Source organism: Haemaphysalis longicornis, unplaced genomic scaffold (genome assembly GCF_048455015.1).
Source record: "Haemaphysalis longicornis isolate Haplotype H1 unplaced genomic scaffold, Haemaphysalis longicornis Haplotype H1 scaffold_5, whole genome shotgun sequence".
NCBI classification, from domain to species: Eukaryota; Metazoa; Arthropoda; class Arachnida; order Ixodida; family Ixodidae; genus Haemaphysalis; species Haemaphysalis longicornis.
The window spans coordinates 65,046,456-65,071,680 of record NW_027526385.1 but is presented as its reverse complement, the minus strand read 5'-3'; the positions used below and the strand labels follow the sequence as shown (position 1 = coordinate 65,071,680).

Below are 25,225 nucleotides of genomic sequence, written 5' to 3'. Positions count from 1 at the left end.
AATATGCTTTCAGTGAACATGACTTCAAGGAACCGGGAACATACCGTGCGCATGAAGTTCAATTAAATACTCCAGATTCATCTCTTGCACTGGCTCATAAAAACAAAGGTGGTGTCATCGTAGACAGGCGGAAAATAGGTAGATAATACTGTTACGTAGGACGTAATTCTAGCGTCTGCTTACGGAAGCGGGCTGTGCAGTTCCTGGAGCTAAGCACGCAAAAGACCACCGTCTAAGATGCTGGCTCTCATAAACGGGCCAGAGTGCAAGTGCTAACCTAACAATAAATAGTACTTGGCATGTCTTCGCCTGCCTCACGTTTTATTACCGCTGTTTGGGAACAGGCGCACTGCCCAAGGATGATAAAGCACCCAGGAAAAGTACCATACCAGGAAGGGCCGGGGGGAAAAACTTCTTCGGAAACCTTATTGCACAATCCTCCGCAGTGGTTGAGAAAGAACCGTCTATATTTTACGCACCAGTGATGCAACCCACTGCCGTCTTCTTCCACGCCTTCCACGCTTGTGGTCGGAGGCTTCTGGTATAAGAAAACCGATGCAATTTACCCCAATTTTGCAAAAGAGTGTTTCTCGGGAAAACGGTGTTGATAACGGTCTTATACCATGCGGACGGTGGCAGAGGAATGGGCACTGATTGCCTAAAAAAACAATGGGGCGTGAAGTGAACGTGCCAATCCGGCCCGTCAGCGCAGCGTTTAAATCGCCCGCTGTCGCCTCTGCTATGTCAACGTGTGGTTCTTCTACAGCACACGCAGTAATTTATACGTTTATCAGGATAAAACTCTGTGTATTGAACCCATATATGTTGGGTAAATTTACATGCACGCACTTCCTTCGCAAATTTACCACAAGAAACGCATATGAAACACATATGAAACGCATATGAAACACAAGAAACACGTGCATATGGGTGAACCTGCTGTTGCTTTCTGGGTGTTTAACTTCCTTATTGCGTATTCCCAAGAACTGCGTATCCCAACGCTAGGGTGCGTAGTCTACACAACCCTCACGAGCCGTCTTTCCTAGACTGCTTCGACGTTGCTATAACCTTTAGGAAAAGCTTCTTTCTTCCCCTTTTAATAAACGAAATCCCTGGGCAAAAGCCTACTTGTGTCCCCCTCTCACCAACACACCGGTTTCAGGAAGGCTTTATTGAAGTTTGCACATTAAACGACATGTGCTAGCGATGAGGCACGGTGTGAACACACAGAAAGAGCATTGAATGTTTTGAAAAGTTTCAGTGAAAGATATACACTCAAAAGGTAGAGCTGCGCCTGCTCACCTCAGGAGTGATTTGGATTTTTTACTATATTTTAAACGTGCTAGGAGCTCCGACATGAATGTATTTTTATCTTTAAAGTTTCCCAGAAAACACCTGCTAATACCAGGAGATGAGGCTTTGGCGTAAGCTGCAGGGTGCGTTTTAATGTATTGCGCTATTTGGACAAGCGACCGAACAAAATCTGAGATAGGCAATGGCCGCCGACATTGTATAAATATCGAAATCACGACTACTTGCCTATCGGGGTCAAACTTTTCCAGGTCCACCCATAAATTCGGATCGTGGTGTAGGTGGTAGACGGGAATCAGTATAGAGGTGCCTTTTTTAATGAGGTAGCTACCGTGCTGGTAGTGTTCCTCAGCACATCGCGTCGTAAACCTGCGCATCAAAACATGAGAGCAATAGGCTTGATCAGGCAAAAAAGCTTCCACTTTTGGGAAGGAAACAAGCAACAAGTCTGCACCTTTATTTCTACCAGGATTATTCTAAAAAACTACCAAATGACAGAATGTCCTCCTGATTAGAAGAGTAAAGTGTTTGTGCTACCTTTTTCGATACACATTAGGAGTCATTGCTTAAGCAAAAATCTTTGAAAATGATAAAACCTGTAACATTTGGTAGGAGGTTTGAGTTCAAACTGAGCTGAGCTTCGAAAGATGGTATGCAGCTTTTGCAACTCAGATCAAGACAATTGAAGCTCTTTTCGTGTTTAACACACTAGTAACCAAGTTGCTATTTCTTGAACACTTGTTTCTTTTGGTTCTTTCTCATTACGGTGATTTTTGTAGGGCGCTTACTACTAGGATCCCCACAACAAGCAAACACCAAAACATACGCTGAGTTACTTACGAAATGACAGGTGGATATATCCTCAGTGTTTCCGAAATCACTTGGTTCGTGTACGGAAGATTCATAAGCGTCTCCACAGAGAGATGATTTCCCTGTAAACGAAGGAAACGATAAGTGAAATAAACGTTATGCAAAAAAGGCAACATTTAACCTCAAGGAAGCAGTTTTTCCCGATTTTATAAAGAAAGAAACGCTGTTTCAGGAAAATCTCCAATTGGTGAACATATAACCTATCAAAACCTCAAGTCTGTTTAAGCAAACCGGAATGAATGTCTGGTTGGGAGAGAGTCTTCTGGTCAATCTCGGATGTCTTTGTTTCGGACCGTGGAACCTCATTCAAGCTATGATATCCACTACGAAAACATAGTAGTACACTCAGGTAGACAGAACATTTTGGAAGAGACGAGACCCTTTAAGGGGCACCTTGTAGCTCGACATACAGCATATCTTTCAATCGCACCGTGGAAAATTGCGCCACAGAAATGTCAGCATTGCCCGCATGTTAGGGAGGAATTGGTGAGGTGGCGCCGAGCTCATTTTTATGGTGGGTGGTGCCAGCGTACTTCTCTTGCATAAAGAGTGGAGTGAAGCCTTCTGAAAGTTATCCCCGTAAATGTGGACAACGGCTTGGCACCCCGTTTCTCTATAATGTCAAGAGCCTCACCACTCGGCATCTTGGGGAATCTGAGTGACCAGAGTGACACATATGTATTAAGGCATTTAAATCAGATTCTGTGGCTGGTGCCATATGCGTTTACAGGACCTAAAATACCCTTCAGCTTAAATTGTGGTTGATGTTCAGTAGAAATCTTCTTCAGCGGGCGCACAGAGGAGCGAATATCTTCGCGCACCTCCCTATTTTCTCTACAGGGGCGCGACAGAAAGCTCAACGCGTGGTCTTCCAGTGGGAGGCCACCGGAGGGCACAGGAGGGTCTGTCGCACATTTTGGCCATTTCAGGCTTTTGCTGCACCTGCCGTTTTTTTTCCAGCATGGGTGAGAGCGTGGCGCGCACCTCGATGATTTGTGGATGGGATGATTCCGATACTCCCTGCTCGTGCAGGCGGTTCGTAGTCCTAAAGGTTCAGGAAGACTTGGGCTAGTCCGGCATGTGTCAGATTCAACCGCGACCATAGGTCTGCAGACGAGTGACAACGCCGCCCGGTTTATTTAAGTGCTTTGCCGCGTAGCTGCGGCTGTGGTCATCCCTCTCAGCTGAGCGTGGGTAGCGTTGGCTTATTCAGGCGGTCGCTAACCGCCACCCTATGTCGGGCTGAGTAGTCGCTGACGGCTGTTTGCCAAAAGGGGTGGGTGTACATTGCAGTGTTGTTTAGCATCATGATTGTTCACGTAATAAACCCCTGGGCTACGAAAGTGATTGCTTCACCTTCGGGTGATTGGAGTATGCGCTCCGAGAGTCAACCGTGCCCGGTGGCATGGCTCGCTCAAAACAGCTGTGAGCAATCTTTCTGCAGGTGGTTCTGAACTATATTAACAATAGTAATATCAGTGTTATTCTGTTCTCGTTCCCCTAGTCTATTGTAGTATGCGAGACCTACAACATATAAACTGAGGACTGATAAGGCTAACAAATGGCAGCGAAAGGAAGCAAATACTTTAGTTTTTGAGCTAAGACACGGCTATAATGCAGGCTTAAGGCTCCTGGTCGCACTTTAAAGACAGTGAACTTGGTGCGCAATAACTAGCTGACTCGAGCCCAATATATCAGGGCCCTTATCAGAATCCCGTGGACCCTGCGAGTGTATTTTCATACACGGATCACCGCACAGGAGAAAGCGAACGACTGTATTATTCGAGCGCCGAGAGGGGTGCAAGAAAGGACCGTTCAGTTGAGAAAAAACAGGACACGTTATGTCAGGCCACGCCTCTGCAATTGGAGAGCACGGCGGAGGTCTTGATCGTTTCTCGGAGCATGTGCTCGTGTTAGGCATGGGCGCGGCAGCGACGATCAGCAGCAGCGCGCCACTAAGAGGCACCAGGCCCATAAGAAGTAATCGCAACTTGCCAGCACAGAATACCGTGCAAATTAAAGCAGACAAGCAAGGTGTAGTTCTCGACCCGCGGTAGTAACTTAAATCTACCAAATGTGGCGTCCTTTCGCACAACGGATATATGTTGGGTCGTAACACCATTTCATCTTTTTGCCGAACATAACCGGTTGTACCATCGCAATATTACAAATATGTGCATTAGTTAAACTCGGAGAGAAATAAGAACAAGGCAACGCTCTCTTTCAAATAATTTGTAACTTTCTAACTGCCATCGTGAAACACAGCGTTATGATAGCCTTGACTGGTGCTCGAAGGGATGTTCAGGAGTAAGCATCTCGTTTTCGAAAAAGTTCTATTCTTTGTGCCAATTTCAATGTAACAAAATGTCTTGAAAACCGCACAGAAATTACATTTGTCCTCAAGTGAATGTTGGCTACGTGTTTGATAACTTACCTCGAATTTAAAAGCTTCCAATGCTTCTTTCCTCATTTTTTCTTGAATGTCGGGGTGTTTGCCCATAAGGTAGAACCAGTACGTCATGGCCAACCTCGTGGTGTCATACCTGTATTACGAAAAACACTTGGGTTGCAGCATTGGGGTTCCTTAAGTATTTTACTCTAGCACAGAATGTGAAGAAATTGGTTATGGTGACCGTTTTCCTTTGAAAGAGTCAATCGACTCTTTGATTCGTATTTGATGTGGATATTTATTGCATGAAGGAATAAATAATTGCAAATCGTAATGCTCACAAAGCTGAACGATAGAGCATGTAGACTTCGAGCGCTAATAAAAATTCGCATTGCTTTTAGCCTTACAAGAAATGAGCGAGTGGAGAACAGAGGTATCGGTACCAGGATTCCCTTAACATTCACAGAGCGGACACCACTGAAAAGCAAAATGGACAAGTGTGATAAAGCGCTGTGCAAACGCACTATCAGGAGCCATTAAAAGGAATGTGCCGCTGCAGAGATGGCTGGATGGCTATTAATAAAATAAAGTTCAATGGAGGTCAATTAAGAGGCCAATAAGGAAACCTTCCATATAATATTTGCCACAAATCGTGCGGGTTCACTTTTGAACTGAAAGATGAACAATAGGCAAAATGGGCTATATCAGCAGCTACTCGTCCTACGAGACGACTTTCTTACGCTATTGGAAAAATCGCAGTTGGATGAAATTCATCGTAATTGAACCCCACATTATCCACCCAGCTTTGAATTTTGCGGTACGTGCATTTCAGGCGACTTTGTAAACTTGCTTGTAGAATTACACGGAAGACAGTGCTCATGTAAGACGTGCTTCTGCAGTCTTCGCGGGACGAATATCTAGAAGTGACAGACACCACCCCAACTAGTGTTTCAGTGAGCGTACTGCGAAAACGTAAGCACCATTCTTAATTTAAACACCAAATAGTTAGCAACACCTGAACAAATAACGCAGCCTATATGGCGTTCCCCATACCCCAAAGCCATCGTGATCATCAAGCACATCGACAGCTTCCCAGATTTTCTGCTGCCAGTGGCGAAAAACGTTAATTATTTTCCTGCATATACTGCGTTGTGTATTAAAAAAACGGACTCACCCTCCCATAAAAATCGACATGCCATTTGCAGCGAGCTTGCCCATTTCGGTTGGAGATAGAGGCGCTGAAAGGAAAAAAAGACAAAATGAGGGATTTTTCCACTTTCAACTGAGTAGCCAAGCACAAGAACCTTTCTGTTTGGCAGTTTATCTCTAAAATGTTTAGCTTGCTGGTTATTTCATGAAAAACACAAAGAAATACATTTCGGTCGCTATAGTGCGTGGATATTGTTGGCGACTGGTTAATTATGTCCATGTTGAATGCAAGGGAATTTACTCGCTAAGGAGCACACGGCACCAGACGTATTACCACTTTCAAAATTTTGATACGAAATGACCGAGAGGGCATTGACTTGAATTGCCCGCTTGTCGCTGCAGAGACTTTGATGAAATGTATTTCTTTTATCGAAGTGTTCGCGGAGGTGTGTTTTCGTCTTAGGAACTAAATCTTTATTAATAGAATAAGCAGAGTGCCCACATTACAGTTCAACAAAACATTGGGCATGTAAAAAATTATAGGGGATCGCTTTGACGCTATGTCTCTTACTGAAACGCCGGCTGCTTTGTCCTCTGGGAGGATGGAATCGAGATACAGGTGTGGAATGTGCGGCAAAAATTATTGCCATTTATTTATTTATTTATTGACAATTAACATGGAGGACTCGTGAAGGGGTTTTATGTACAGTGAATAGGGAAGAGTCACGTGCTTAGGATAACTACACAAAGGTAAAAACCACAAGGCCACAAAAAACAAGCGACGAGCAATTGTTTTACAGTGCAATATAACACAGTAGCTAATTTTATTGTTATCTTTGAGGGAGAGGCGGGTAAGATCTACACATATTTCAAGCAAATGAAGAAAAAACCTTTAACACAAGGTCACTGCTGGGGGGAATGCATATAACCGTTTGCGTGTACTTAGAGCTAAGGCGAATGTGTTATGGTAAAACTTAGGAACCTGTTCAAGTAGTGATAAGACTATAGGCATTACTGAGAAGTTTGCGTTTTCCGGTAGTGTCTAGGTTCAGTAATGGTGTCTCGAATATAATTTCTGATAACAAGCTGGACTTCCTCAGTTTTGGTATACACTGAAGTAAATCTGTGAGATATTTTTGATGTGTACACAAATGACAGAATTTTATAAATACTGTGGCCTTACAAAAATGATATAGAGTAGTTGTTTGTTATTGGTCCATGCCACGTGCAAATGCTCGCACAGATTTATAACAGATTTCGTAGCATTTCAATCAATTTAAATTTAAATTTTTGGTGACGCATCGGGAATGAACTACGCTGAGACATTTGTTTTCATATACGTGCTCTGTTGAGGTACTTAGCACAAATGTTTTCTGCAATTTATTGGCGTGTAACATTTAAAAAATGAACACTGATGAGCTGGTTGATTGCTGCAGGAGCATTCTCTCGGTGGCTCATTGACGACTTGTATGCACTTGGGAGCTTTTTGTTTACCGTTGCCTTTCGAGGGTTCAAGAATCATCGTGTACACTCCCCTAGGGTTGTTATTCGCCTGGTGTAAATGTCAGGCTTGAATGATATATCAATTTATCAAATTTTGCTGGTTTGCGGCCGAATTGCGGATGACATACTATTTGAAGGACTTGAGTTCGGGATAGTTGGCATTTTATGAAGTTCATCTTAAGTGAACAAAAATAACACGGACAAAGTAGACAAGGACAAGTGCTTGTCCTTGCCTTTTTTGTCGCTGCTTCTTTTGTGCGCCTAAGATGAACATTATGGAGTACTGTTGCTTTCAGCGATTATTCAAGACCGAGGTATGCCGGGGAGGATACAAAGTGGCTCGCTGCAGCTTGAGTTCTCTGGGTGTCTTCGGGGAATAAGCAGTAGACCTACTCAGTCCGTATGAAGATGTGCATGCAGAAATTAGGAAGCGCACTTTAGTCGCGTTGCCTTTTGCAAGCTACCCAGTATTTGCTGTGTGAACAGTACCGGTATATTACGGAGCCCTGGGGCACACCGTAAGAAAGGTATTACGAGGGTGGAGTTACGCGTCCAAACGATCTTTTTATGCCAATATGGCGGACGTTCCAAAAATTCCGCTTTTGAGCTCACGCCAAACTCGCCCAATAGATGGCGTCATAAAGATTGCACTTGGAAGTTTATGGAAACTTCGCCCAGTACCTATATTTTCTTTTTTTGAATCATCCACCTTCCCGCCGCCGTTTCTTCTGCTCAGTGCATCGTCTATAAGAATTTGGGCAATATCGGGCAGGTTCACCTGAAAAGAGAAAGGTGCAGTCATTTCTTTATTGCTCACATGTTTTGTGGGGGTATAATGACGTATGAGGCGAACAGCCAATCCTGATTTTGCTGAAATCTGAGAATAAGGAGAAAGACCGCAGTTTATTTTGATCACGAAGTCACGAACGAGAAGGCCGCGCTGCCTATCAGAAATGTTTGGAATGCGAGCCAATGCCAAACATAATTGCTGCTAACCCTCCTCGGTGGCTCAGTGGCTAAAGCATTGCGCTACTGAGCACGAGGTCGCGGGTTCGATTCCTGGCCGCGGCCGCCACTTTTCTGGCAGATGCGAAAGGCAAAATCGCCCACGTGTACGAGATTTCGGTGCACGTTAAAGATCCCCAGGTGGTCAAAATTTGTCCGGAGCCCTCCACTACGGCGCGCCTCATCGGCTGCGTTGCGTCGGCGCGTTAAACCCCACAATCACTCAATCAATGCTCATGAGGCTGCTCGAGATCTAGTCTACCGAGCCCCGTAAGCCCCTGCGGACACACTGCCAGATGAAACCGCGAATGGCAGATGTCCACTTACTACGTATATAGAAATCTTATACCATTGTAGATGTAACAGGAAAACACATGCAGAAGCACACGAAAATCTGAATAGTTCCCATGCAAATACAAACAGGAACAAATACAAACAGGTGACAAATACAAACAGGTGACAAATACGAACAGGAACTTTTCTCTAACCCACTTCTGTACAGCTACTGGTATTCTGGGACAGTCAGTGATCTTTGCAAAAAACATTCGGCCCAAGGGCCGATCTCCAACACATTATATGGGCATGCACAGAAAACAAAAAGACGCACAAAGAATAAACATCTTTAATGAGGAGCAATGGGATACGGCGCTGCTCAGCTCCGAATAACTACTAAACTACTGACCCAAGAAGCCAGAAAAGCCGCAGGGGTCAAAGCCTCCTTGCTGACGACTGAAAAGAAGGACAGGCTTTCGCTTCTAGCTTGCTTGGAAAGAAACAAAGTTCTCTCTACCTCTCTGTCTCTCTTCCGAAAAGGGGTTTACGCAGCTGGATGCCCAATCGGTTTGGGGTCGCATTGTAGGACGTCCATAGGCTCAGCCGTAACGAAGATACACGTGAAGGCTTGATATAGGCATAACCATATACCCACACAGGTTCATTCTTACGTGACCGTGACAGATACCGGAAGAACTTCACAGCCGCATGAACGATTCCCATCTGGCTTGGACGAGGGATTGGTCAATGGGAATGGCAGCTGCGATAAGCTCACGGCCGATTCCCCAATTCTAATTTGGCTGCTACCTAAACTTGACCAACCAATTTCCCCCATACTGCGATTCACTGCGATTCACTGCGATTGACCCATGGCGATGGCGGCTCCGCCAGCGGCTCATGAACGATTCCTTCATATGAATTGGCTGTGACGTAAATATACAGATTATAAGTAGCATTGTGCAACGAACATTTGAACCTTGAAAATTTCGCACCCCCACTCGTAAGAAGTGCTTAGCTGTTTGGACTTTTTGTTCCTTTGTTCCTTTCACGCTTTATCGCAGTTGTTAAGGCATTTGGTGGGGTATTTTCTTTCGGTGTACCAATCACAGAAGCACATGCCAAAACTGTTCCTTTTAAATTCATCAAAAACATCCCCTTTCGAATCTTAGCTTCCATTGAAACTATTCAAGCAAAATTATGCCGGTTTTATGGCATACAGGTGCCGGGCTCGAGTCCCTTGACCTCCCTAACCACGTTTTTTTCTTGAGGCTTCGAACTTTTTTGGTACGACGGACGGACAAAGCTCGGCCCAAACGGCTGTGCTGGCAATAAAAGGGGGCCATAGTTCACGCAATGTCACAGGTGAATTTGTTATCGAAGCTGTGGATAGCCATATTTCTGAAATGCACATTGGTGTTCGTAAGGAAATAACATTACAGAGACAATGGGAAGCGATGAGACTGACATTAATGTGTTATTATCATGAATTCTATTCTGCTGGCAGTTATCCCACTGGCCTTCTTGGGCAGGCTTGTCTGACAGTAATAGATTATGTGGTCCGCTACTTATGTGGGCATTGCTGACTGTGTGTTCTCGTCTGTGTCTGTTTCTGTTTTGTGGGGGGGGGGGGGGGCAATATTTCTTCCTAATAAAACAAAATTAGTGACAACACAAATGACAGAAAACTGAAAGTAATTTCCAGTTTCTCTATTTATGTATGCTTTTTCATCACGTGCAACATGATGTCAGTTATATAAATAAAAATGTTAATCAGAATGAAGATGCAAAATGGCCAGTTCCAAAGTTGTTGTTCTGATGGCAAAGAGCCTTAAGGCCGACCTCCATGCAGCGAAATGTCGGCGAAAAGGCGGCGAACGTCGCCCGGCGGCGGCCGCTCTGCCGCCGGCGTCGAAAATACGGCTGTTCGCCGGCGATCTACGCGAGCTAGATGTCGAACGCGCGGCGACGAACGCGACCGGAAGCGGCAAACTGCATTTTGAGGCCGCAGCCAATCACAGCCTCGTACTTCGTTGTACTTCCTGTCCTGTCTTCCGTCGGCGGCGTTCGCCGTGTCACGTTGCATGGAGGTTGGGTGGACGAAAACTGAGCGGCGCGTCAAACCACGGCGTCCGCCGCGCCAAGTTCGCCGAGAAACTTCGCTGCATGGAGGTCGGCCTTTAGGCTCTTGTTGCATGTGGCGCGACATCATAGGCACCTCGTTTGCAGAACTAGAATGGAAACTGCCGTGAGGCCTGTAATGACGCCACAGACAGTGGAGACGGCAAATGTTCAAGCTGCGCGCCGGCCTCTTTCTTTCCGCTCCCAACTCTTGGCGCGCATATCTTTGCCCAGTCAACAGCGCGCGCAGCATCACACCTGGCGTCTTTGTCCTTGCAGTTGACGGTGTGCGTGGCTGCGCAGTAACGGTTTGCTTACCCTTTCATGAGACACTAACGCTTCACAGACAGCGCTCACTCACACTTAACTCAATTATGTTGCCACTGAAGCTGATAACACAGTTACCAGAGTTGGCAGCCAAAATCCTCAAGTTGATTCTGGCGACCAACCTTTGCCTATGAATAACCTTCAATAAAGCTTGGTGGTGTTGGGCTAGTTGGTATCTAGACATAATGGAACAAATAACGCTGAAGGAGTGTACACCTGTGTCGTACTTCTCTATCGATGTTTCGGACTTTTTTTATAGTGTGCCGCGCACCGCCGCTATGGTAGCGGTAGAACAATGCGTGGATGCCTACGGATGCGTCAGATCCAAAATAAATGCGCTATGAGTACCAGAGATTTTTTCGACCTGTTAGGCCTGTACCTAAGCTCCTTGTACATCGAGTTTGATGGTGCCTTGTTTGTACAAAAAGATGACATCAGCATTGGCTCCGTCATTGTACGTGTTCTTTGCGGCATATATTTGGCTCAGGGAGACCGTGTGTTGGGAGGGAGCCTTAAGAATGTTGGTGTGGTTAGACGCTTTAGATACCTGGGGAATTTCCTTGTGTGCGTAGATTCTGGAGGTGATACTGCTGGCATTGTCCAGAATGTGTTGGTCATGTTTAAAGCAGTGCATGAGGGGTTGGATTTTGCGTTTGAATTGCCCACAGATAACTGCTTCAATGATTAGACTTAAGGCTTAAGTTCGAACAGGGCCCATTTGCTGGTGTTACCATATGAGGGGAGAAAAACAGCTACTTCCTTTTGATTCTGTGCATAGTAAATTACTGAAGCAAGGCATAGCCAGAGCTTGTCTTACGCAAATGATAAAAAAGCGTGTTATCAAGTCATGGGCGGAAGCCTTGATATCCAAACAGCCAGGCCGAGGAAAAGTGGCTACCCGGTAGGTTTGATCGGTTCTGTTGCAAGAACGGTTATGCCCGTTGTTGTTTATAGAAAAGAATCGACGTGTGACATACCAGATAGACGTGCGGTGGTGATACCTTATATTCATGGCTTGTCCCACCGGTTGAAAAAATAGGGGGCCGGCATAAAGTACAGGTGGTTTGTTCTGCGCCACATAAGCTTGGATTCAGGTGCAATCGGGTTGATAAAGCGCTGGAGAGCAAGAAAAAGGGCACTAGTAGAGGTATTGGTCGCAGTGTTGCACAAATGCGCAAGTTAGTGAAGTGCTCTGTTGGCATTGCATAGAAGATCCCGCTTAATTGCAAAAAAATACCCGCCATCTCCACGAAGTGAATGATGATGACAGGGGCGAAGCTAAATTCTCATTGGTAAAACCATGAACCATTCGCCCACACATCCTATAAAGACTCGACACGTCAAGCTTTCCACCGCTCCGTTCACAAGCCCGTCGACGACATCGATGTTTATGGTGATTATGTAGGGCTTGTTTGGGACGATGAGAATCTCCATGGGTAAGTTGGCGAATTCGATGTGTGACATTTTAGCCACCTTGGCCGTCGCCTTCTGAAGAGCGTCTTGTGTCGCGTACCCCCGGTACGTGTCTTCAGCTCGCAGGCGACGAACGACAACCTCTTCTTCTTTTTCTTCTCCTTGTTGGGTAGCAACGAACGCGTTGAACGTTTTGACCTCGTCGGCCAATCTTTGGTTGGCCAATCCCTAGGAGGATCCTGCCACAATCATCATCATTCCGCCGTGTATGGCAGCAACGAGGGATGGGACAGGGCCCTAGCAAGAGTCGAGCTCGCAGGTGGCGAACGACAACCTGTTATTCTTCCTCCTCCTAGTTGGGTAGCAACGAACGCGTTGAACGTTATGACCTCTTCGGTCAATCATTGGTTGGCCAATCCCTAGGGGGATCCTGCCGCAATCATCATTAATGTACCGTATACAATGTGCCATCTACGGCCGGGACAGGGCCCGAGCAAGAGGAACTTTGCCCCTAAAAGGCATACATAGTGACGACTATATATTGCGAATGAAGAAGGGAAAGAGAACCGGGAGGCAAGAAACCAGGAGGGGGCAGGAGCACGTGAGCTTCAATGAACGAGCAGGGGGCGTGCCCAGTCCATCGAACATGTCATCCGAGCCTGGGCGGGAGCGGGCCGACTTCGCATAGGCACCGTCATCCTAGGTGCACCACGAACCTGTGTCTTCGTGGCCCTAGCGGCATCCGTCGGGCACCAGCGGCCAACGTCTACGCTCCGTCGACCCGCGCTTCGACGGCCCCAAAAGGCTACGTTCATGCCGAGCCTACCTGGAACCTTCAGCAACGTCGCTCACTACCCTATCACATTTCCTCCTGCGAGGCCTGGGTTCCCCACCTCGGCAAGACGACCTCTTCGTGGACAAGTCTTCTTCAGCACCTGACCTGCTTACCATCAAGGGGGAGGTCGTTTGATCTCAAACTCCTATAGCGTGGACCCGGACATGTGTCGTATTAATAAACGTTTACTCTCTCTCTCTCTCTCTCTCTCTCTCTCTCTCTCTCTCTCTCTCTCTCTCTCTCTCTCTCTCTCTCTCTCTCTCAGAGGCAGCGGCTACGAGGAGGTAGCCACCGAGGAAACCTCAGGACGTGCGGAACCCACGCCGTCCAAGGAGTGACCGCGCGCATCGAACGCCGGCACCGAAGCGAGACGAGGACGGCTATCACCGAGTCGCGGCCACGCAACGGGTGCGACACGTCAGCGCCGACGACCGGGTAGGCCAGTCCATTAGAGACGCAGTCGTAGTACAGAACTAGAGAGTTTTGGTGCTAAAGGCATTAATTAGGACTTGAAGTAATTAGTGAATATTACCTAATTGGGTAGAACTTTATTCTAGAGACTTTTGGGTTTAGATTTGAATAGACCCTATGCAAAATGCGCCCCGCCATCTCACGTCGACTCCGGTAACTAGGTCCGCCATTTTGGTACGGTCGTTTGAAACCGAAACGAATTAGCAAAACATAGAAGGCGGGCATTGACCGCTCTTGGTGATGAACTACAATGCCGGAGCATCGCTTCGTGCCGCAGAGCACGCAATGCGGAAATGCCGGTTCAAATGGAGAAAAGGTGCGTGAAGTTCCACGCTTCTGAACGAACTTTGTGACGCGAACTGTGCCGGCGCGGCCAACCTTTGTGACACGCTGAGCGCGGTGCGCTTGGAGCGAATATTTGTCGTTGGTTCGCTAAGCGCAGGGTTCCGTAGTCGCTGTCCGTATGAAAAATACAGCTGTGTTGGAGTTCTGTTGTCCAGCCTTTGTATTCTAAATGAAGCCTGAGCGTGCGCCGCCTATTCACGCGACTGACAGCGGCGCTCGACCGGGAAAACAGTACCACACTTTGCCAAAATTAGGCTGTTTCTTTACTCGTCCCTGTGGCTCTGCGCCCGCTTCATTTCATTGTTAAATGGTGCCGCTTAGCCCCTACACGAGCTTTTATCTTACCTAGGGATGTAAACAAACTTTTCTTGCCGCACTACGCCGTCACGGCGCGGTTGAAAATTTCCTCTGTGGCGGGCGCGCACGGTATGGGAGTGTGTTGTTGGTTTCTTTACGTTGAATTTAGCCGCGTGTTGTTGCAGAAGTGGCGAACACTGTTTTATGATGATCTAACGGTCGAAAATTCGAGCTTTGCACTTGGTTCCCGATTTGCCGGGCTGAAAGGTTTGTTGTTACGTCAAGTTAACTTGGTGCCCATTGTCATTCCAGCAACGATGTATTTACTGTCGAACATTTTGCGACTAAAATACACTCACTCCTTTAGTTTGTCACATGCTGCATGCATGCCTCCGACGTAATGATAGTGGCCATTGATGTAGGTAGCTGAGACAATTTTCAAGTTTTATTCAAAAAGAAAATAGAAAACGGCCACAGTTGCATCAGGCCGCCGCGCATCAGCGTGAGTGCGTTTGCGTTTTTGTGGATATAACTGTGGATATAAATGGAACAAAAAGAAGCATTCGCGCACCCCTGCATGTCGCAGTCTAGTAAACACGACGTTGCCCAGCCTCTGCGTGCTTGCGAGATGCCCACGGCGAAATGTGGCATGAATGCTTGCTGGCAGCTCATAGGTGACCCTTCAGGTGCAATGCCAGTCCTTGTTTCTGTAACTGGGGGGGGGAGGGGGGGAGGGGAAGGGGGGGAGGGGAAGGGGGGGAGAGGGGGAGGCCAGCGCAACTGGGGCAAAAAACTCATTCCCAAGGCTACCAAGTTTTCTCCCAAGCGCCTGCACGGCACTTTGTTGCTGCTCACATTGCTCCTGTACTCGAAGTGCATCGAACAGACGCATTGGCAGGGGAAGGGAGTTGCCATTTTATCCCGGGCTTCTCCAGTCAAGGTTTTGGACACTCGCTGGCTTGATGCCCTGCTGTCTCGGACGTCCCCACTGTTGTGGCAGCTCAGTGCACGCAAGCTCCGGTGGCGCCTCTTAAAACCTTTGGCTTGCAAGAGGGCGAGTAGGTGCACAGCAGCCAGGATGTGACTCCATGCTCCACTGCAACCCGCCGGGCACTCGCACGATGCCTCCCCAATCGCCCCACTGTCCGTCTCAAAAGTGAGGCACACAACATAGTGCCGGTCACTTTTCTTCTGGGAGCGAAAGCAGCTGCTGAGCACATGGATGAGGCCCAACCTGCAAGAACAGAGAGAGTATCAGTAAGTAACACTCAGGGAAGAACAGGACTAGTCCACTACAGTTTATGGTAAAGGGACAGAGCAGAAAGAAGTGGCCGCAAGGAACAGACTCAAAATGACCAGATTTTGTGTCTTGCTTAACACTGTTGCAAGGGCAACAATCTACACCTCAAACAGCAATGATGTCAAAATTGTTTGTCAAGTTCGAGCGTGCAAGTATCTCTGCATGCTTTGTTAGTGCATTTTTCAAGAGAAGGAATTTTAAAATTTAAAAACCTCAGCGTGGGTATTGATGTATACCAGTACCCGCATAATCGTGTTCGTCATAACTTAAGCAAGCAATAATATGATTATCGGAAACTCACTTCCAGAATCTTTCGAGATAAACAGGTAAACATTCGGGCTATACCGATGACCCATCGAATTAAAAAAAATCTTCTAGTTCAGTGAGTTCGAGCTAACGAGGTTTTACTGTTTTATCTATTCGTGCACACCAAAAACATGCGCTTTAGAAACAAACACAACCACCCCACCGCCAAAAAAGGAGAAGAAAGACACACAAACAGGTTTTTGCGCAGAGCATGCGCTATAAATAATGAACACACAAAAAAATAAAATTCAAGGCGTATGTGCGCTTTTGTAGTTGACTTCGCCGCAAAGCATGATTGCTTTGCGGCAAACGCGTGGGCGGACGACCGTCACGGAAAACGGCCGCAACCTTTCCGTAAACATCTTCGCCAAAAATCATCCTGTAAATTCCATGTACAGCATTTGAAAATACCTAATCCACCCACTAGTGCTACGGTCTGGCGATTGTCGCTCTCCTTTTTCAGGGTTACTGCAACAGGGTCGCCGCTACGCATTTGCGTGGCAAACAACGATGAACAAAGTGCTCTACAAATGCTCATACCGGTTAACTCGCGTCAAGTAAAAACAAAGAAGGATTTACTTACTGCGAGTCGCACGTGTTTGTCCGCACCGATGAAGGCGAGCAATGCCCCTCGGTGACTAGGCGGCATGCCCTGCTCCACTGCCGCTCGGATGGGTCTTTGGCGCGGCACCCCGAGTGGTATGAGTCTTCAGACACAGTCGGCAGCGCAGGCAAGACCTCCGTCCACAATCCGCGGTCGAGAGCCGGAAAACACCGTCCAGTTTGAGCCATACCGCGTTACCGTTACTTACTCTTCCACAGTAAACAATACGAGACTTCCCGATCGCCGCCCGTACCAATATGGCCGACGGTCTCGTTTACATCAGTGTTGCTAGATCACCAAGCAATTTCGCATAGGGTCTATTGTGTTTTGGGATTGTTAGAGGTTTGAGTGTTTACCATTTGTGTGTGGTTTAATGATTGAGTGCTTTGCGTTAGGATTTTTCGAGTGTGCATTAAATGGGTGTTATGTTAAATCTGTCAATGGTTTCCCTGCGCCCATCTCTCTGAGCTGGTAATGACAACCTAACCATCCGTTCCCGTGACACCCAGCAGCGAGAGCGGGGCGCTGCAAGCGTGGAGTGCTGCAGCGTGTTTGAGCGCCCGGCAGTGCGGGCAGCCAATGGCGCGACATCGTCTGCTCGCGCGCTCTTTTTACACGTGCCCTTCCGATGCGGCCATAAAATCTGAATGTAAGGCCCATTTTTTTATAGTTTACTCCTTTTTGTTTTCTTTACAACCTGGAATAAAGTTTGCTATTCCGTCTTGCAGACGTTTGTTTTATTCAGATGAGCGCGACCCTGCAACTTACATGCAAATTATCGGTGCCGCATCGAAAAGGAACGTGTTACAAGTGCGCGCGAGCAGACGATGTCGCGTAATTGGCTGCGCGTACCGACGGGCGACTACCGTCGACGCACAAACTCGCTCCAGCACTCCAGGCTTGCAGCGCCTCGCTGTCGCTGCTGGGAAGTACTGTCCCGCTCATTGGCAACCGGAAAAAGTAAGACTAGGGTCAAAACGCTCTCACACTCTGGGTATACCACAATGCAACACCTTGCTTCCAGGGCGTTCACTGGCGGCTCTGCATGTACCGACGGCCACGCGCTGGCAGCGTCGCGTTTCAATCTGTGAGCACTGTATGTATGTGGTGTAGGTGCCGGCTGAAGGGCCATTCCCTTCATTGCAGAAAGTAATGACGAAACTGTTGACCAAAAAACGAAACCGCTATTTTGGCCTTACTACTCTGAAAAAAAAAGAAAAAAAAATCGCACTTGGGTAATACGACCTAAAGCGACCACCTTGAAACCAATCGTTTCTATTATAATCCTTCCTTTCACAATTGCCATTATCACTTATATTTCATGTAAGCTACCATTATGCGCTGTTTAATGACAATTGCGTTAAAAGAAGAGGCTGTTAGAATAATTCCCTATTCTTTCGCCTCAATAATGAAATGTGAACAGTGGGCTTTCTTCTAAACTCGTTCTAAGTAGGCTTTCTTCTCTCAGTGGAAAACGCACTTCATATGTTTACTACTCCCGGGCTGCTTATGTCTGCAGCAGATTACCTGTGGATTTTGACGCCGGAACTCGATGACCGCTTTAGCGTTGTTTATCATCTCAGCGACCGGGTTCGTGACGAGCATGGTGAGCAGCTTCACAGGAAACCGAAGTAACCACGACCAGTTGTACAGGTTCTCTGAAACGGCCATGCAACTCTTTGCGCATTAACGAAAAACTTCCTTGGGTACCGCTGGTTTCATGCGAACGAAATGTCGCCATCCGAAATTGGCCATTAGGTCTGCACAGACAACTGAGGATGAGTGTTGAGTGTCACTGTCTGACAAACAATTTTTGGCCCACATTTCTAGTTTGCCCCAAACAATATTATACCCAGAATACTTGGTGCTATATATCCAAGTATAGTGGAACTGTTTACCCCAGCTCTTAATTTCATTTCAAGTTGAAGGCATCACTTAGGTTGTACCGAATCGTGCACGAAATGGGAAAGTGCATCATTCTCTAGAAGCAGCGCACCAGTCTATATTTTCTGGTTCATGCGTGCGTTAAAACATGCATTTAGCACGACTAACAAAAAAATACTTTTGCCAGTGTCAAGGTTGTTGTTACAAGTTTCCCTGCTGCTTTGAAAGTAGCCATCATACCCAGAAGTCATGATTCATTTTTTATTATTACATCGAAAAACATCCATCACGGCTCAACAAGATTGGCCATTTTATTAGGGTAGTGAAGTGTTAATAGTTGTACAAACTCATTCAATGGTTTTCTTCACGTATCAAAGGCACAGGCTAAGCGATTACACTAATATTACTCGTTTCTAAAGCACCGCGCAGACGGTAAATGTATCACAGTGTAAATTGCTAAAAATGTTTTCGCACTAGAAGACACTAGTAGGCGCATTCTTCTGCGAAAAATAATGAGCGGGCCCAGAAGCGGAACGTGTCCTTTTGAGTGGAAAGAAAGACACGTAATGAAACCTCCTTACAAAAGTTCTTTCAGCGAGATGTTGCCACGTAGTAGCGGAGCATTGTACACACAAAAAAATCCAAGGATACCTGCTGCTGCTTTTAAGAAGGACTTAAGGCCGTGTACAGATGCAGGACGTGTGCAGACACTTCACCAAGACGTATTGTCTAAGAAGATAGCTTGCATAACTTGTTCACAGGAAACTCTCGCTTTTTCCTGAAAATGCATTAGGTGAGTAATAACGAGAGTGTAAATTAGAAAGACGGAGCCTTCCACAAGGCGAAATACTTTCGTTGAAAAAGAAGGTTGCCTAATGCATACGTTCAGAAGGACAGCTCCTGAGAACCTCATATATGTAGCAAACATTTCTTAGAGCTTTCAAATGCTTGCACTTCCGGAAATTATAGTTTGTAGAAAGCACCTAACCTTTTGAAGTTAAAACTTCTATTACTCAATCGTCCGAAAAATACATATTTCTTATATAGGCCACGTCGTGCGCGTATTCATAACTTATCTGTTGAGGAATGCTAATCGAATCAGCCGATTTCATGGTTGAGTAGTGACACTAGCTGCCGGAATTAAGGGTTAATAAACGGGACACCCTATCAGCTCTCCGGGGATACCAGAGTTGGTACTTACGACAAATGTGGTAGGCGGTTTCTTCCGTGATGTTCGGAAAGACAGTTATGGCCGTCTGGAAGAGCGGATTGTCCGAGTTCTTCTGCACTTCTGTATCGATGCCGAACGCTGTCTTCGAAATAACGTCGAACGTCAACCGCTCACACAGCTGGTTGATGTTCACTTCGGTGCCATTGTCGGCACTGGAGCCTAGAACCTCTATGAACTGACGCTGGCTGTCGAGCAGGGAGGGCATGACCTGAAGGAAAGATTGGTTTTGCATGTACCGCGTTCCATGCTTGCTGGAGGCACCAAGTAGAACTAAAGCGTCAACATCTATGATCTACTCGGCTCTCACTCAATATGACTGCCCATTCCTTATTGGCGATTAGTAAAAAAGTATGTTACAGCGGTTTTTTCGTCTACATCACACTCATGGCAATGAGAACTTGGCCGCATATTTGGCAATGAACACTTGGCAATGAGCACTTGGCCGCGTAAAATTGACCGCGTATCTGCTCCTTTTGTTGAAATTTCAACAAAAGACGAAAGACGAGTTTCTGTGAGCGCACGCTTAACGAGCAATGTACAAATTCGAGAGTGATTTAAAAAATGCTTCAACTGCCGTTCCCATTCTAAACTTGAATTCTACAACCAACTTGTTTCCATCCGAATCCAGAGACACTCGCCAGATTAATCTGTTTTAGAATGTTTAATATTACCAAGGCTTTCTGCGTTTTGCAAAAGCGCACTGCGACACCGCACTGCACCTCAATGATGCGTCAGAGGAAAGCATTGAAGAAGCTGAGTCCGAAGGGAGGTGGAAAAAATAATTGTCCACCCGTGGAACATTTTTCCTTGCGCGCGGCGTTGATATGTCTCCCCCAGCTTTTCGCACGAGGTTCAGTCCTATCAGGTGTCAGAAATTAGTTCCGCATGGCACTTACCATATCCACCGCATTGCGGGTTCAAAGAAAATGTCGTGAACCTGAGCGCTTAGGGCATGCAAGCGCGGAGCACTACGACCAGGCCATTTAGGATTTCGTCGTGCTTGAATTTTCCCTAAAAGCGGACAGCTCCGTTTCCAAAGCTGCGATGGTCGTGCAGTGAAATCGAATTTCGAGGCTGAGAGCTTCAGCTGGGCAAGGCTAGGAGGAGCGCGGTCAAAGTTCAAGAAATATTTTACGCCATATCGGAACCCGAATCCCCCAAAAGTCTCCCCGGCGTGGGGACTTCTCAGAGAATCGAACCCAAACATCACTCGAGAGTTTTGAGCATGCGTTCTGCAACCTACGGATTCTCCGTAAAGGCTGTAATAATTAACTTTTCGGTGGTCTTTGTTTTGTAGCAAAAAATTAGGGCACAATTACCAACAAGGCGTTTCTATCGAGAAAGTGGCGCCAAAGGTGTGCCTAGGTTCTGTCGCGCGTGGTTGCACGCACGGAGCAGCAGCGGCCGCGCGGTGCCCTGCGATCTGTCGCGGTGCGCCTCGCGGTAGCCTTTCTCCCTTAAGGAAATATCGGCGAGAGTTTAATAACCACAAAAGCATTGAAGGACTCCGGTAGAAGAATCACAAAACCAATGAATGGAATCAAGAGCACTCATGCTGACGCTACGCCGGTACCGTGGAAGGACATCTGGTGCCATACAGTTTTAGTGGGAGAACCAGATTGAGATTATACTCTGCAACTGCCTGAAGAGAATAGATATTGTGAAAATTTCTAAATATCGATATATACAGAATATAAATTACGCAAGTTGTCTACAGGATGAACGCGTAACAGCGTTTTCTACAACCATTAAAGCACCGGACCAAAAGAACCACTGACTGACGAACCGTCTGAGTGACGGCCTGGCCAACCAACAAAACGACTGATTTATAACTACCCCATGCACCTCTATATCTATCGCTGTACATGAAGCTTCTGGCACCGAATGAAATATTTCGCCTCACTCACTGTGCGCTGGCCTAATGACTCAGATTCAAAAGCTAGTGCGGAAAATGTGTTTTTATATTTGCAGCTGTTACAAAAGACTTCCAGGGAATTTTCCGTTGGTACTAACACCAATCCATAGTAGCGACAAAGTGCGCTCCGCAGTCATTTGATATGGTGGAATAGATCGCACCGAGACGTGTGTACCACAAACAGAACCCTCGCCCCGCTGCTGCATAGTTGACCGTTAAATGGGGCAGCAAAGGAGAGAATATTTCAGAGTGCTATCATGTATTTTACTGCTGTGACGGATTACGCCTCGACCGTTCTCTCTATGGTGCGCGGGCGCAAAGTGTGCACTCTAGAAGAGAAGGATTTGCGATTGTGAAATGGTTTTCATTACAGAGCCCAATATTGCGATATGACGTTCGATTTCATAAACTCCGTGTGGGGCATTCCTGAGTAGGATCATGGGAAGCCAACATCACCTTTAGGGTCGCTATTGGTACGACTTGAAAGTGCAGACTCAGCAACGTCAGCACACTGCGTCACACAGTGTTCATCTGACAGCGTCGGAGTCACGTTGGCGTGATTGTGGCGGTTTTTCTACATCACGACGGCATGCGTGTGTTGGTGTAACGTGTTGCATTTACGCTCCAACCAGGTATTGCATTTAAACTCCGCAGTGCCATGATGCAACAAATACTGGCTATATATTTTTTTTCTGACAAAACACGCTAAGTACTAACTGCCACATTTACCGGTTGTTCGTTGACAGCTGCCTCTCCCACTGACCGAAAATATGAGAAGCGCACGGGTTAAAAGGGCGAAGTGCCTGGTCGCATACCGCCTTCATTTTCGATGGGCTGAAGAACTGCTGCAAGCATGTCCTAGCTTCTTTCCAGGTACGTCCACTGGCGAAAGCAATGCTGTCGCTCCACAGAGGAATGTGCTCGTATAGGTGCAGCATGTGCTGGCGCAACCATTGAAACAAAAGAACAAGCAGAAAACGGCATTCTTAAATGTGAATATAAACGAGTTAATCAACAGTAGATGTACGGCCGCAGCTTACAAATTCGTATTTAACAGGGATTGCAGACGTTGATAGGTATCGCCCAGAGGGTTGCTAAACAGATTGCAAGCACGTGTGAGTCTCAGTTCTTGGAAGAGCACTCTAACGAATTGTTACTTTATCCAAAAGACAGATCTTGGTTTGTATTTATTCGAATGACCGATAATTTAAGTGGTATCAAAAAGTAAGTTTGAGGAGCAGATGGTTATTCAGTGACGTACGGAGCGTCACTTCTTGTATGCGGCATTACTCCGGGAAGATGGGTGTTCACATTAAATAAGCAATACCGTTCAAACTACGAGTGAAAGCTTTTTAACCTTGAACGCTAAGTGAAAAATGTCTTGCTTGTGATTTCGTCGCATGTTTTATACAATCGCGCGAAACCTAAGGTTAGCTCCAGAATACTAAACATACAATATTGACAGGTCCCCTTTTGAAAGTTGGCCGTTTTTAATAGGCTGCTTTATTTTTGCTCGTGAAGATAGAACAATTACACCCGATTCAGCGATCACTAGGGAATACATTAGTTGCAATGATGACCCCCTGTACCTTTCACCCCTTCTTTTTTTACTTCGCAATGAACTCGCCGGTATTCCATAGCTGGCAGATGACGTTTTTGCCTCTAAAGGTCAACTGAAGAAGAAAGGTTCCTCATTTTGCAGATACGGACAGCTTTTTCGATCTTTTCTAGCTTATACCCTTATCCACGTCCAAAGAGGTTAGTCTTCTACAAGACTTCACTGAGCAAATATTTCAGCAATCAATGATCGAGAACCGGGCTTAATTTAGGCTGAATTTGAAGTAATTTTTCAGCTCTCTGGCTTGCTGATGGATTGTAGTGCTGCTCTTAGGAAAGTCCAGTCATTGCGTCATTGAGAAAAGCCGTTGCTTTTAAGATTAAGTGAGCACATCATACGGTAAGGAGGAATTTTGTGTAGGAGATTACGAGAGAAACAGCAAATGAACTCAGAAGGTCAAAGCATACGCACTCCTCGTGCGGTGAAGTTGCTGAAGTCTTTGTTCATAATATCCCTTATCATGTCCAGGTCTTTGGTGACAACGATAGGTACGGCGCCGAGAAAGAATCTAGGAAAGCCACAAAAGAACAAAACAGTTCGGTGTGGAACTTTAGAGCTTTGTTTCGCACGTAGATGAAGTATATATGTGGCAAATAGGAAAATGGCTTAGCGCAAACACCATAAAACCTAACAAAGCTAGCTCTAGCCGATAAAGGGTACTGTTAAGAAAGGGGCGGGCGAAGAGAAGCAGAGAGGCAGGAGGCCACCGTTCCGAGCAGTTTCTTCTTCTTCTCTTTATTCCTCTACCTCTTTTTCTACATTCTCCCCCCACCAGAAGATGGAGGTCCCATTTCTAGGAAATGAAGTGTCTGCACCGGTCTCTTAATTATCTTCCCATCCTGCGTCTTCAAGCTACAGGCCCGAGTGAGCCCGTCTCGTCCAGGAAAAACTTCTGTAACACGGCCCAGCAACCAAAGGCTCCTGGGGGTGCCAGTTGCCTCCACCAAGACCACGTCCCTAACTTGTAAACTTCGGTTGGACGCACTTGGATGATGATGAAAGGACCTCAGCTCAAGGATATACTCTCTTCTCCAGCGATTCCACAAGTGGTCCAAAAGCTTCTGCCGGTACCGAAGCTTGCTAATTGTGGTTTCACGTGTCACCTGGTTGATGTAGGAGGCGTCCTCATTGCCTGGGCCAGGTATGCTCAGCAAGGAAGTTCCAATGAGAAAGTGCGCAGGGCATATAGGCGAGGGCTCCTCCGCACTGGTGTACGTATAAGTAAGAGGCCTTGAATTGATGACAGCTTCTACTTCTGTAAGAAGCGTGGTCAGCTCCTCTGCGCTCAGGCTCGTCTTTCCAAGCACCTTCCGCAAGGCTGACTTTACGGAGCGAATCAGCCTCTCCCACCAACCTCCCCACCACGGCGCTGCTGGGACTATGAATTTCCACTTAATCCGGTTGGTGGCGAGAAATGAGGATAATGGAGAGGTGCCCATTATCCTCCGTGCCTCTTTGATATCTCTTGAAGCTCTTCTGAATGCGAGCGCGTTGTCGGAGTACAAAGTGCACGGTACCCCTCGGCGCGCCAGGAACCGACGAAAAGCGAGAAGGAAAGCGTCCGAAGAGAGTCCGGTTGCTAACTCCAGGTGCACAGCTCTTGTGGTAGAGCACGTGAACAGCAATACATAAGTCTTTGAAGTAGTTGCGCCCGGGGTGTTTTTCACGTAAAGTGGACCGGCGAAGTCGAGTCCCGTTACCTCAAATGGTTTGGAAGCCAGTAGTCTGTCCTCAGGCAGCGGAGGTCTGCAGCTGAATCGTTTACAGAGGAAGCAAGCACGAATCACCTTCTTCGCCTCCTGCCGAGCATGAATAACCCAAAAACGTTGACGTAACTGGGCCATAGTGCTCGCTACGCCACCATGAAATACACGGCAGTGGGCTTCAACAACTATTAACCTTGTGAAGGCATGCCGCTTGGGTAGTATGACCGGATGCTTTTCCTCGTAGGCAGCTTTCATTCCCTGAAGACGACCACTTAGACGAAGAACTCGGTTGTTGTCGAAAAATGGGTGGAGGTTATGCAGGACAGATTGTTTGTCGATACAATGGCCACATCGA

The 25,225-nt window shown here is 46.7% G+C and overlaps 1 protein-coding gene across 2 annotated transcripts in view; it reads right to left on the bottom strand.

Annotated features, from left to right (window-relative positions):
* The window catches only part of LOC144138339 (putative cytochrome P450 6a13), a 40,615-nt gene that overhangs the window by 3,400 nt on the left and 11,990 nt on the right, over window positions 1–25,225 (bottom strand). The window contains exons 4-12 of one of the 2 annotated variants that reach the window (XM_077670572.1): window positions 23,576–23,672; window positions 22,362–22,487; window positions 19,602–19,839; window positions 18,044–18,174; window positions 7,904–8,000; window positions 5,745–5,808; window positions 4,616–4,724; window positions 2,152–2,243; window positions 1,540–1,680 (exon numbers count right to left, since the gene is read on the bottom strand). In XM_077670572.1, the coding sequence (XP_077526698.1) occupies window positions 1,540–1,680; window positions 2,152–2,243; window positions 4,616–4,724; window positions 5,745–5,808; window positions 7,904–8,000; window positions 18,044–18,174; window positions 19,602–19,839; window positions 22,362–22,487; window positions 23,576–23,672 (1,095 nt within the window). The remainder of the gene's footprint in view (window positions 1–1,539; window positions 1,681–2,151; window positions 2,244–4,615; window positions 4,725–5,744; window positions 5,809–7,903; window positions 8,001–18,043; window positions 18,175–19,601; window positions 19,840–22,361; window positions 22,488–23,575; window positions 23,673–25,225) is intronic. The other variant, XM_077670573.1, reaches the window with a different exon arrangement.